Below are 14743 nucleotides of genomic sequence, written 5' to 3'. Positions count from 1 at the left end.
AATGGGTTGTGAGCCAGCTTCAAGGGTACCCACTGCACAAATTTGAAAACCTGAGTATCAAAAAGAATAACTGTTATGGATCCAAACACAATGAATCAATGAAAATTCATGAGACTGTATGTTATTTAAAAAAAAATAAAGCCAGAAGAAACTCATACATCATTTGAGGCTACTATTAAATCTATGAAAGGCTACTATGAAAATTGCTAATTAAAGGAAAATAAACATTTATATGCTTTTTCCTGTAGGAACCCTATTTCAAAGTAACCAAATAGCCCTAGGTGATGAAGGAAAGCTTTACTTTATAGAATTCCAGCTAGTAATACAGAAGGAAGGATAAAATCAGTAAATCATTTCACAACTCCAAGTAAAATTAATCATGTGGACAGAGATTACCAATTGGTATTAATATTATTAAATGAATACTAATGGGGAAATAGTCATATAACACCAAAGTAGTTCCACAGAGATTCTTTTCTAATTATAATGCAATGGTATCATCACCCTAATCCAGAGATCGATTGTAACAGGAATGATGGGTCCACCAGATATTATGTGTCTCCTAATGTGCTGTGCTTAGCTGCTCAGTCATTTCTGACTCAGCAACCCCATGGACTGTAGCCCATAAGGCTTCACTTGTCCATGGGGCTTCTCCAGGCAAGAATACTGGAGTGGGTTGCAATGCCTTCCTCCAGGGGATCTTCCCAACCCAGGGTTCAAAACAGGGTCTCCTGCATTGCAGGTGGATTCTTTACCAGGTGAACTACCAGGGAAGCCCCTCCTCAGGTGATACAATAAGAAATACATAATTTCTTCCTTGATGAAAGTATTTAACTTGAATCCATTAAGCCTTTAGACTAAACTTCTAGTTTTTGGAAAATGCAGGGGGGATAGAAGGACAAGCTAAATGACACCATGTAGAAGCAAGCATAGAAACCCAGATGTAGGATATTCTGTAAAACAACTGACTCAGTAATCTTCCCAGACCAGGGATCAAACCCGTGTCTCAGGCACTGAACCACCAGGGAAGCCTCATGATAAAGTGTTAAGAATGGTACTATCTAGGTGGTAAATATGATATTTTTATTTTCTTATTCTTACTTCTGTTTATTTTCTTACTTTTTATAAAGCATATTTATTGCTTCTATAATAATAAAAGGTTATTTTAATTTTTAAAAATTTAGCTTCAGAAATTAAGGAAGGCAGAGAGTTTGTTTTGCTCACTGCTGTATATCTAGCATGTAGAAAAGGGTCTGGCCCAGAGTGTGCTCAATATATATTTGTTGAATAAGTAACTATAAAGTAATGCACCAAGTGACCCAATGCCCTTCAAAATTAAAAGGAGTTTGTATAAATGGAATAAAAGTATGAATAATACTTCACAGATTTTGAAAAAAATTCTTGCTGCAAGATGAACAGTGGAATAAATCCTATGTCACTACCTTATTAAACCACCAGAGCACCGAACAGAAAATTCCCTGAGATCTTTCTGACTGTTGACAGCCCACTCCCTGATTGAGAGTCGCTCTCTAACCCTTCTTATTCCCTTCCTTGAGGATACTAGAGAAACTGGAGAGGTGAGACAGAGAGGGTGTAGTGTAGAGATGTCAGACAGCAGAAACCAGACTGACAGCCTACCAGAAAAGGATTCAAGAGTCACCAGTGGATGCCGAGTATCTGCAGTGGTGATTCTGACCTAGACATTTTTACAGCTTATGTTGTCTTCGGCTCTGAAATGACTGGGATATAAAAACACGTTAGATTTTAAGTGAATTGAGATGGATATTCAAAAGAAAGTTGCTTGGACTTTCCTGGCGGTCCAGTGTCCAGAGTCTGCCTACGAATGCAGGGGACACAGGTTCAGTCCCTCGTCCAGAAAGATTCCACATGCCACGGGGTGACTGGGCCTGTGCGCGACTGCATCTGTGCGCTAGAGCCCCTGCCCCGCAACAAGAGAAGCCACCCCACACACCGTAACAGGAGTAGCCCCCTCACAACTAGACAGAGTCTGCTCGCAGCAACGAAGATTCAGCGCAGCCAAAGATAAATAAGAGCTTTAAAAAAAAAGAACATCCCGTACTTCAAGGTTTCAAAGGAGACTAAAAAAATCTGTTTTTAAAAATGTATAGGGACTTCCCTGGTGGTCCAGTGGTTAAGAATACCCCTGCCAATGAAGGGGACAGGGGTTCAATCCATAGTCCAAGAAGCTCCCACATGTTGGTGGGCAACTAAGCCGGTGCGTCACAACTACTGAAGCCTGTCCTCTAGAGCCTATGTTCCACAAGAGAAGCCGCAACAGTAAGAAGCCAGCACACCACAACTAGAGAGTAGCCCCTGATTGCCGCAAGAGAAAGCCTTCACGCAGCAACAGAGATCCCGAGCAGCCAAAAAATAAAATCAACAAATAAGATAATGCATTATGTGCAAAGTAAAAACATTAGATTAGAAACTTCAAAAGATATTGCAGAGTTATATGAAAAGATTTTCCTAGTAAACTAAATTATCCTAAGGCAGATAAATGCATGTATTTCCTAAAAGTGAAACAATGAAAAACCATATACATACTGTTCGAAAATGGCTACTCAGATGGTCGAGCCGACTAAATCTTTTCCCGCAGGCTTGACAGGGGTAGGGCCTTTCTCCAGTGTGACAGCGAAGGTGGCGCTTGAGGTCTGCCTTCCGCTTCACCACGTGTGTGCAGTACGGGCACTTGAACCTCATCCTGGGCAGGTCATCTGTCAGGAGACAGTTTGATGAAATCACCAGAAAGTTCGTCATCGCAATTCTAATAACATCAAGAATCCAAAAGGGGCTGGCGAGTCCAATCTCAGAAGGGTAGGCAAAAAGGAGAAGGAAGACATTTTATGAAGACTAGATTGTTGATGTTATCCTAAGTACAGAACTATAACTTCAGGATCTGATTTATTTACAAAGTCTGGGTAATTTACACTGTCCATCTTATCTTTTTATTTGATGTCTTAGAGTCACTAGATTTGCAATGTAAAGTGGTAGCTGCATGTTTAATCATTCAATTGTGTCCTACTCTTTACAACCCCATGGACTGTAGCCCACCAGGCTTCTCTGTCCGTAAGATTTTCCAGGCAAGAATACTGGGGTGGGGTTGCCATTTCCTTCTCCAGGGGATTTTTCCCTCCCCAGCAGTCAAACCTGTGTCTCCTGCATTGGCAGGTGGATTCTTTATGATCTTAAAATTGTAGACACATTCCAAAAGTTAAAGTGTTCACTGTTTATGTTTTTAAGTAACTTATTTTATTTACACATATTTATCCCCCCTGCTCTTACTGTTCACACAGTTGTACTGCTTTTCTTTCAAAGGTGAAAAAGTTTCAAGGATATTTTACCCTTTAGTTTTAAAACTCATGGATTCAAAATGTTACTTGTAGTTGGAGGCAAACATCATCAATTTAGTAATAGTTAAATTCAGCAGTCATTATTTATTTAAAGAATTATTTTCTTATTCTTACTGTTATTTTGCTTGCATTTTTTGGCTGTGCTGTGTGGCACGTGGGATCTTAGTTCCACCACCAGGGATTGAACTCATGCTCCTTGCACTGGAAGTGCAGAGTCTGAACACCTGGACCACCAAGGAGGTCCCCCAACGGTTCATTATTGAAGTCAGATTTAAATAACCTAGAATTATAAAAGGGCAAAGCCCAAGAAACGATAACTTTTTTGCTGTTTTAAAAGACAACAAAGATTTCCCATATTTGCTCTTTTATTTCTGTCTGCCTTGGCCAGTGGTAGAGCGCCTCAGGATTTTCAGTAAGCTTTGCAATATGATACAATCTTAAGTATTTTCATGGTAGCATCCTACAGGAAAATGTGATTAGTAAAAGTCAATCGGGGTGAATATTATTTTTAAATATGTTATCTACAACATGATTATTTTCTAAAATTTATATCACAACCAGGGAAATGTGAATATTGACTGGATTTTAGTGATATTAAGGACTTGTTAATTTTATTTACATGGGCTTCCCTGGTGGCTCAGAGGTTAAAAGCGTCTGCCTCTAATACAGGAGACCTGGGTTCGATCCCTGGGTTGGGAAGATCCCCTGGAGAAGGAAATGGCAACCCACTCCAGTATTCTTGCCTGGAGAATCCCATGGATGGAGGAGCCTGGTGGGCTACAGTCCATGGGGTCACAAAGAGTCAGACACAACTGAGCGACTTAATTTAATAATGGTGTTGAAGTTTCTTTAAGTTTATATTTTAGGGACACATTCTGAAATATTTACAGATGAAGACATGTGATGTTTGAGATTTACTTAAAAAGGGGAAGACCTGGAGAAGGAAATGGCAACCAACTCCAGTATTCTTTCCTGAAAAATTCCATGGACAGAGGAGCTTGGTGGGTCCAAAGGGTCACAAAGAGTTGGACATGACTGAACAGAGCAGAGCAGATGCAAAGCAGAACAGTGGATGCTGTTCTAAAATATTGTACATAAAAATTGTTTGTATTCTGAATATCCTATGTACAATAAAAGATTATTAAAATAAAAAGGGGGAAGAGTCAGGAGCAGAGGTACAAGACTGGTCATGAATGGGACTGGGTAATAATGGGTGCATGGGGTTAATTATAGTATTCTCTGTACTTATATATATATATTTGGAACTTTTCTAAAATTAAAAAATTTAAATATATAGTCTAAATCTTATGCTCTGCAGTTTAATTTTATCACAATTTTCCTTTAAATTCACATGTAAACTATTAAGCATGGCTTCCCTGATAGCTCATTTGGTAAAGAATCTGCCTGCAGTGCAGGAGACCCCAGTTCAATTCCTGGGTTGGAATGATCTGCTGGAGAAGGGATAGGCTACCCACTCCAGTATTCTTGGGCTTCCCTTGTGGCTCAGGTGGTAAAGAATCTGCCTGCAATGTGGGAGACCCTGGGTTGGGAAGATCCCCTGGAGAAGGAAAAGGCTACCCACTCCAGTATTCTGGCCTGGAGAATTCCATGGACTGTACAGTCCGTAGGATCGCAAAGACTGGGACGTGACTGAGCAACTTTCACTTTTCAAACTACTAAGCAAATCTGCTAACGATTAATTGGGGGGACTAGATGATATGCCAGAGAAGGCAATGGCACCCCACTCCAGTACTCTTGCCTGGAAAATCCCATGGATGGAGGAGCCTGGTGGGCTTCAGTCCATTGGGTCGCTAAGAGTCGGACATGACTGAGCGACTTCACTTTCACTCGGCAACCCACTCCAGTGTTCTTACCTGGAGAATCCCAGGGACGGGGAGCCTGGTGGGCTGCCATCTCTGGGGTCGCAGAGTCGGACACGACTGAAGCGACTTAGCAGCAACAGCAACAGATGGTACGCATTTCTAATCGTTGTTCTCTACTTTGAAACTATCAGCCTACATAATCTCTCTGCATTTTACTATCATAGAAATGAGATATCTCATGGTGTTGCACACAGAGTTACAGTATAAATGTTACGTTTTAAAAAATTATGCATTTATATCTTAATAAAGTCAGATTTAATTTCTTTTAGGTATTATGGCCTAAACCTTTGCCAATATCCATGATTGCTCTATTTAATTTTTCTATATAAAAACACTCCTCCTGAGTGAATACTCAGAAAAAAAAATAAACTAGTTAAAGTGAAAGTGTGATGTATAACTGAAACACTTTGCTGTACATCTGAGACTAACACAACATTGTTAATCAGCTGTACTCCAATATAAAACTTTAAGAAATAAATTGAAAATATGTTTCTTAAGGACTGAGCCATTTAAAAAATAAATTAAAAATATGTTTCTTAAGGATTGAGCCATTTACAAAAGAATTTTAAACATCTAACAGTAATCTAATCATCTACAGAAAAGCAGGTCTGGAAAATCATGGGTTTCTGACCCTCAGAACTCTATTGTTTTGACTTACTAAATTTATCCAATATTTTAATTTTAAAAATTTACCTTTTATGTATAGAAGAAGTACTTCTCTTCATTAGAGAAGTATGACCTTTTAAAAAAAAAAAAAAAAAAAAACAGACTTGGTTCAACTGCCCTAAAACCAAGGGCATGTTGAGACAGGATTAATTTACATTGGAGTCTTGGAACCTGATTGAAAGGACTAATTCTCTATTTGGGTACCTGGAAAACTTCTTGACGTGACATCAGATCCTTGACCATATTGATAGCTAACAGGAGTAGAGTCCATTTCGACATTCATCTGTGCCTGTTCTTCAGACTGGGAAACGTGGCTGGAAGAATCAGATGTCCGTGCTTCTCGCTTGCTTGATTTATAATGAGTCATTTCAGAAGGCTGTGACAACCTCAAATGTTTGGACTTTTTAATGGAATCTTTCCTTTGTTCATGCTTGGTCAGAGGCTGTTGAGTATTCCTTTGGGAGGCTGGATGGTAATTATACTTACTCCAAGATTTCCCGCTTATTATACCTGCTCCTTGATCTGGGCTTAGGTGAGAACGAGGAGAATTGCTTTCATCTTGCCAGCCACTGCTATAAAAAGAGGAGCGGTCTACACCATTAGAATTGGCATCTTTATCAGAGAGGCTGAAATAGCGATCCTTTTCTTTCTCACTAATGTCTAAAGAAGATTTAATAAAGGTCTTACATACACTGATGACATCAGTCATCTGAAGGAAGCTAGCAGCTGACATCACTTCTATGACATTCTGACCTGTGAGAGAGAGCTTGCCGGAATAGACAAAGTCCAGGATAACTGTAAAAGTGTCAGGAGAGAAGGCCTGAAATGTTGCTGTGGTTGGCTGACTTGTCTCCTTGGAGTTCTGAGAAAGGAGCATTTTAAAGTAGCCGCTACTAGCAAATAAGACATTTCGATGTGCTTTGAAGACTTTCCCTTCAACCAGAATACTGCAGTCACAAAATACATCCTGCCTGCGCTGCTCATTCAGTTGTTGCAGGAGGTGAGACTGATGAGAGGAGATCTCCATTCTAGAGAGGAAAAGACACAGTGGTTACCAACACTGGAGTAACACTGCTTCTCTAAGATGAGCCAAGTGAAATGACAGAAACCTCTGTCCTTTTTCCATTAAAAACACTTTCTCCTTAGAGAATATCATCTCCCAGACACAGAAGATAATAGGTTTTAGGATACCATGTAATACTTCTTTTATGTGGAAACTTAGTTCCCTGACCAGGGATCGAACCCATGCCCCTGGCAGTGGAAGTGTAGAGTCTTAACCACTGAACAGGCAGGAAGTCCCTACTCTACTCTTGTGCATGAGTGCTCAATCGTGTCTGACTCTTTGAGACTCCATGGACTGAAGCCCGCCAGGTTCCTGTGTCCATGGGATTTTCCAGGCAAGAATACTGGAGTGGGTTGCCATTTCCTTCTCCCAGGGATCTTCTTGACTCAGGGATGGAACTGGCATCTCCTGCGTCTCTTGCATTAGCAGGCAGATTCTTTACCACTGAGCCACCTGGGAAGTCCTCTGACTATTTGTGATCCCATGGACTATAGAGTCCATGGAATTCTTCAGGCCAGAATACTGGAGTGGATAGCCGTTCTCTTCTCCAGGGGAATCTTCCCAACCCAGGGATCGAACCCAGGTCTCCCTCATTGCAGGCAGATTCTTTACCAGCTGAGCCACCAGGGAAGGGTAGTTAATTCTACTCTTAGTTGTTTGATTTTTAGATAATTATTTGTTCAGTCACAGAACCGGGCTTGAGCATCTTCTATAAATCAGGCCTTCTGCTATATGGTAAATTAAATAGGCTTCTTTCTTGCCTCTTATGTAATTTTTGACCTAAAGGGAGTATCAGCATTAAACAAATATTCATGTGGAGTTATAAATGAAAAGTGCTAAGACAGAAGGAGGGTGCTCTTGGTATAAAAGTATAAACTAGTTTAGATTGGGATGGAGTGTGTTAGAGGTCTCAGAGTGTGACCTCTCTGAGAAGCCACATTTAAGCTGAGACCTCAAAGGCATAATTAGCCAGGTGAAGAATGAAGGGAGATGATTTCTGACTTCAGCAAAATGGTGGTCTAGAAAGTACTGAAACTTCTGGTCACAAATCTCTAGAGATGCTGGCTAAAATTCAGTCAAAACTTTAAAGGTATGGTTGAGTTGCTGGGGCAGCAACATGGGCTCTGGTTTTCATCAGTAACAGAAACTGGAACCCTCTAGTCAAGGCTATGGTTTTTCCTGTGGTCATGTATGGATGTGAGAGTTGGACTGTGAAGAAGTCTGAGCGCCAAAGAATTGATGCTTTTGAACTGTGGTGTTGGAGAAGACTCTTGAGAGTCCCTTGGACTGCAAGGAGATCCAACCAGTCCATTCTGAAGGAGATCAGCCCTGGGATTTCTTTGGAAGGAATGATGCTAAAGCTGAAGCTCCAGTACTTTGGCCACCTCATGCGAAGAGTTGACTCATTGGAAAAGACTCTGATGCTGGGAGGGATTGGGGGCAGGAGGAGAAGGGGACGACCGAGGATGAGATGGCTGGATGGCATCACGGACTTGATCAACGTGAGTCTGAGTGAACTCCGGGAGATGGTGATGGACAGGGAGGCCTGGCGTGCTGCAGTTCATGGGGTCGCAAAGAGTTGGACACGACTGAGCGACTGAACTGAACTGAACTGAAGGGTCCAACCTTATTGAAAATGGAATAGTAAACTTTGCCCCTAAGTCCAGAGAAAAGGCAAAGAAAGCTTGTCTTTGCAGAGCCTTGGTTGAGAGGAAAAAAGTCCCTAGGTGAGATATCAAATCCAAGGTTGTGCTTTGTGAAGTTCTGGAGTCCAAATTCATTTTGCTTGCTTGGTGTGGAAAACCTCAAGCTGAAAAATTAACATGGGAATGAGTCTTGGGCTGGTGGTGTCCGTGGGGACACCTTGCAGAAGCAAATGCGAAACTGCTTAGGAGGGAAGCTCTCAGAACCCAAAAAAAGTGAAAGTGTTAGTCACTCAGTCATGTCTGACTCTCTGGGACCCCATGGACTGTAGCCCACCAGGTTCCTCTGTCCACAGAATTCTCCAGGCAAGGATACTGAACCAGGTGGAAAATAAGCTCTGCTTAAACTGAACTCAGTCATTCTCTTCACTATATAGAGTGGCTGGCTCATTTCCAGTATTGTACCAACATGATGTCTAATATCTCCTACCTTAAAAACTCCCCTTGATGGTCCAGTGGTTAAGAATCTGCCTGCCAATGCAGGGGACACAGGTTTGATCCCAGGTCCAGGAAGATTCCACATGCCTGGAGCAACTGAGCCCATGCACCACAACTATCGAGCCACCGCGTTCTAGAGCTCCGCAACAAGAGGCCACCACAACGAGAAGCCTGTGCACGGCTCAGAGTAGACTCCACTAGCTGCTGCTACAGAAAGTTTACGTAAAGCAGTGAAGACCCAGTATAGCCAAACAAAAAAAAATAACAAAAATATAATAAACTCCCATTGATTTCACATCTATTTCTAGCCAGAAATAGATTTCTACTCCAAGTAGATTTCCACTCCATTTCTCTGCTTGCTTTACACAAAATTCATGGAAAGAGTTTTTGTCTTGGTTTTTTTCATTTGCTAGCTTCACTGCTGCTATTCTCCTCAGGTTTTCATGCCCATCCATCAAAGCCCATTTTTGGGAAAGACCATTATTAGTAACTTGCATGTTGTCAGATCCAGTGGTCACTTCTTTGTCCTCATTTCACTGATACAGTGGATCATTCTTTTCAACCTGAAACCCTTGTTTCACTTGGCTGCCAGGATACCACTCCTTCATGGTTCTTCAATTGCCCACTCCTCAGGCTCCTCTCCTGATTCTTCCTTGTCTAAACTCTAAGTGCTACGGGATTCAGGACATGCTACCCCCAAATACGGCAACTTGCTAGTGAATATTATGAACTGAAGGAGTCTGAGTAAATAGGCAGAAGCAGGAAGGTCACTCTGATACCCCCTCCCCTCTCTGCTGCATCAGATCACAAAACCCAGGTGAGAGGTGTCCTCCCTAGACACAGAGGAAAGGAGCCTCCTTATCTCAGGAAATGAAGGGATGCTGAGAAAAATCTGAACAAACAGGCTGTACTGAGTGTCCCCAGTTCACTGAGTTTACCTCTTACTCCTTATCTACCACATTCTTCCCCACGACTGTCCACTCTTCATCAAGCCTAGCAAAAAACACACAGATCTGTCTCTTTGGGTCTTCATTTCCTTCTGAAGCCTACCTACTTTGAGTAGATTCATATACATTTCTCCTGCTAATCTGTCACTTTAATTTTCAGACACAGGTGAGGAAGAAGGTCAAGGAAAATTTTTTCTCCTCAATAGCTGGAATGTCCTTGGCCTCAGGCTCAGACCTTTCCTCTACTTATATCATTCCCTATGTGATCTTATCCAGGCTCATAGTTTTAAATACCATCTTTGAGCTTATAACTCACAGATTGACACATCTAGCCCTGACCTCTTCCCTGAGCCCCAGACTTTTATATTTATGTGCATCACCACTTAGATATTTAATAGGCATCCTGAGCTCAACATATCCAAAACCATACTCTTCATTCATCCTCATCTTAAACCTGCCTTTTATACGGTCTTATCCATCCCAGGAAATGGTAACTTCATCCCACTTATTTAGACCTAAAGCATTAAGAGTCATCTTTGATTAGGTGTTGTCAGCTTTACCTTCAAAATAAATCCAAAATCCTACCACTTCTGTCCACTACTGCAGATACCGCTTCAGTCCAGCACCTATTATCAACAGCCTCCACACTGCATATGGTAGGTGGTCAAGATGTGTTGGTTGAAACAATGAATAAATAAGTAGTCAAGTTAGGACTGAGTAATAGGTAGAAGTAACTGATTTGAAGTGAAATTGGCAGAATTTTAAATACTTTTTGGTACATACAAAGAAATATTTAACAAATATTGGTCATTTGTTAGTAACTACTTAAAGAATCAGAATCCCCAAATCTTAAAAATGAAGGTATCCTTAAAAAACCATGGGACATCTTTGCACAAGAAGTTTTCCTAAGCTAGGTAAGGAAAACTTGATATAAATTCTGGTGCCATAAATACCAATTTAGGCATTTGTTGACCATGCAGCTTCATTTGGACATTGGAAAGACCTGGGGTGCCAGCATCTTCAAGGTTTTCTTGTTGAGTGTTGTCTTCAAGAAGTTGCTTTTTTCTTGTCCTCCTTATAGTTAACCTTGATGTCATGGAATCATCCTTCACAAAGTACAGATTTTCTCCAGGCTGCATAATATTCAAATTATGCTTATGCCATAATTATCATGTTAAAAATAACCATGGAATAAAGACCTACATGTGGAACTGGACACTTTTAATATAAAACTTTCAGAGGAAAACATAGGCAGAACATTCTCTGACATAAATTACAGCAATATCTTTTTTTATCTGTTTTCCAGAAGAATGGAAATAAAAACAAAAATAAACAAGTGGGACCTACTTAAACTCAAACCTTTTGCATAGCAAAGGAAACAATAAACAAAATGAAAAGACAACACACGAATTGGGAGAAAATATTAATATTTGCAAATGATGCGACTGATATGGGATTAGTCTCCAAAATTTACATGCAGTTTATGACACTTAACAGCATCAAAACAAACAGCCCACTTAAAAAATGGGTAAAAGACCTAAATAATCTCTTCTCCAAAGAAGACCTGAAAGTGAAAGTCACTCCGTTGTATCCAACTCTTTGCGACACCATGGACTATACAATCCATGGAATTCTCCAGGCCAGAATAATGGAGTGGGTAGCTGTTCCCTTCTCCAGGGAATCTTCCCAACCCAGGGATTGAACCCAGGTCTCCCGCATTGCAGGAGGATTCTTTACCAGCTGAGCACAAGGGAAGCCCAAGAACACTGGAGTGGGTAACCTATCCCTTCTCCAGCAGATCTTCCCGACCCAGGAATTGAACTGGACTCCTGCACTGCAGGCAAATTCTTTACTAGCTGAGCTAAAGAAGACAAACAGATAGCCAATAGGCATGTGAAAAGATGTTCAACATCACTAATTACTAAAGAAACAGAAATCAAAACTATAACGCTTCTCTTTAAGCCACTCAGAATGGCTATCATCAAAAAATTCACAAACAGTAAGTGCTGGAGAGGTTGTGGAGAGAAGGGAACCCTCCTACACTGTTGGTGGGAATGTAAATTGGTACAGCCACTATGGAGAACAGTATGGAGGTTCCTAAAAACACTAAAAATAGAGCTACCAAATGACCCTGCAATCCAGCTCCTGGGCATATATCTGCAGATAAACATGATCCAAAAGGAAACATGCACATCTGTGTTCACTGAAGCACTGTAACAATAGCCAAGACATAGAAGCAACCTACATGTCCATGGACAGAGGAATGGATAAAGAAGATATGGTACAAATATACAATGGAATATTACTCAGCTTTCTTTTCATTAAAAACAAAGAAATAATGCCATTTGCAGCAACACGGATGGACCTAGTGAGTGTCATACTGAGTGAAGTCAGTCAGACAAAGAGAAATATTGTATGATATCCCTTATATGTGGAATCTAGAAAGAAATGATACAAATGAACTTAGTTACAAAACAGAAAGAGACTCACAGACTTATAGAAGGAATTTATGGTTGCTGGGGGCACGGGGTAGTTAGGGAGCTTGGGAAGGACACGTACACACTTCTATATTTAAAATGGATAACAAACAGGATCTAATAATGTATAACCCATGGAACTTTACTCACTGTTATGTGACATCCTGGATGGGAGGGGTTTTGGGGAGAATGGATACATGTATGGAGGTAAAGAACCCGCCCGCCAATGCAGGAGACTTAGGAGATGCAGGTTCAATCCCTGGGCTGGGAAGATCCCCTGGAGGAGGACATGAAAACTGCTCCCGTATTCTTGCCTGGAGAATCCCAAATCCCATGGACAGAGGAGCCTGGAAGGCTACAGTCCATAGCGTCACAGAGTCTGAAGCGACTGAGCATGGCACAGCATGGAGGGTTCCCAGGTTGTGAAGTGGTAAAGAATCTGGCTGCCACTGCAGGAAACACAAGAGATGCAGGTCTGATCCCTGGGTTGGGAAGATCCCCTGGAGTAGGAAATGGCAACCTACTCCAGTATTCTTGCCTGGAAAACTCCATGGAGCCTGGCGGGCTACAGTCCATCAGGTCACAAACAGTTGGACACGACTGAGTGACTGAGCCTGCACACGAGCACGGATACAGGTATGGCTGAGTTCCTTCACTGTTCACCTAAAACTATCACAACACTGTTAATCTTCTATACCCCAATACAAAAGAAAAAGTTCAAAACAAACAAACCCAAATAACCATTATATTTAAGATGTAATTTTAAAAATGGCACTTCATATCTTACACAACACTTTTCTCTCCTAGAATGAATGCGTGGAGTGTCTAATCTGAATACAGCAGCCAGAGCAACCTTTCTACAATGCAAGTGAAATCAAGTCACTTCTCTGCACGAAACCCTCCAAAGTTCCCCATCCAACCCCAAAGTGCCTCTCTTGACGTGCGAGGCCCTACACCATCTGCTCCCTGTCCCTCGCAGTACCCCTCTGCCCGCATCTCCTCGGTTCTAGCCCTCACACACTGCATTCCAGCTCCAAAGCTCATTCCCAAACATGTAAGGCAAGTTCCTGCCATGAAGCCTTGTGGTACTACTCCCTCTGCTTGGAAATTCTTCCCCCAGATACACACATAGCTCCCATTCTCACATTTGTGATCTCTGCTAAAATGTCACCTTATCAGAGGGCCTTTCCTTTACCATTCTATGCAGCTCCCCCTACTCTTTATCCACTTATTTGATTACTCTCTATTTTCTCCTTCTAGAACTTAAGGTCCTCAAGAGCAGAGAGTTTGCCTGTTTTGTTTACTTATATCCCCAGGTCCCTGTACAGCACTTGATAACAAAAGGTGCTTAATCAATCCTGTTGAATGAAAGAGTCAAAAATATTAAAAGATATAAGGAAATTGTTCATTATAAAAAAGAATTAGCAGGCATGACAAGTAGGGAATTAGAACCCCCCAAATTTGAGTAAAACAGAATAAAAATCTAATAGGCTATTAAATAAGCATGTTTAAAATGATCAAAGATAAAATGTGACATACACTAGCATATAGTCATGAACACAGACACTAGAACCAGGCAGCTTGACTGAAAGTCTAGCTCTTTCACTTAATAGCTATGTGAACGTGGGCAATGTATTAATATTTAACCTTTGTATCGCTGTTTCCTTATCTGTAAAATAGAAGCAAAAATAGCATTTATTTCATAGGATTACTGTGAGGATTGAATGAGTTGAAGGACTGGGTTAGCCAAAAATTCTTTCAGGTTTTTCCACAACATCAGCTGCAAAAATCCAAACGAACTTTTTGGCCAACCCCGTATCTACAGCACTTGAAACAGTGTTTGGGACACAGTAAGTACTTCACAAATGTAGTTCTTTGTGAGGTACTACTTTAGCTATTCTTCTTTTACTTTATTATTATTATCCACAAGAATGGGGAGAAAAAAGAAAAGGCAGGTTTGAAAAGGAATCAAATGAACATATGAAAAATATAAGTAATGAAATTAAAACACCTCATGCTGCAAGATGAGTGCCCCATTTGCAGCTTCACATCCACATTCCTGGCAGGAAGAAGGTGAAAAGACAAAAGGCAATTTACCAGGCAATTTTAATCTTTTTTATTAGGGAAAAAAAAAAGTTTTTTCCAGATGCCACCTCCAGGGAACTTGCAACTCAGTGACTAGAATCATGTCACCT

General features: G+C 41.0%; 1 protein-coding gene across 1 annotated transcript in view; it reads right to left on the bottom strand.

Moving 5' to 3' along the window:
- Window positions 1–14743, bottom strand: part of ZBTB8A (zinc finger and BTB domain containing 8A) — a 60099-nt gene that overhangs the window by 5692 nt on the left and 39664 nt on the right. Inside the window, exons 3-4 of the mRNA XM_040228043.1 lie at window positions 6125–6948; window positions 2566–2735 (exon numbers count right to left, since the gene is read on the bottom strand). Coding sequence (XP_040083977.1) covers window positions 2566–2735; window positions 6125–6947 — 993 coding nt within the window. The 5' untranslated portion in view covers window position 6948. The remainder of the gene's footprint in view (window positions 1–2565; window positions 2736–6124; window positions 6949–14743) is intronic.

This window comes from Oryx dammah, unplaced genomic scaffold (assembly GCF_014754425.2).
Source record: "Oryx dammah isolate SB20612 unplaced genomic scaffold, SCBI_Odam_1.1 HiC_scaffold_27, whole genome shotgun sequence".
In the NCBI taxonomy this organism is placed as follows: Eukaryota; Metazoa; Chordata; class Mammalia; order Artiodactyla; family Bovidae; genus Oryx; species Oryx dammah.
Note: the sequence above shows the minus strand (reverse complement) of the source record. Positions and strands in the feature narration are given on the sequence as shown.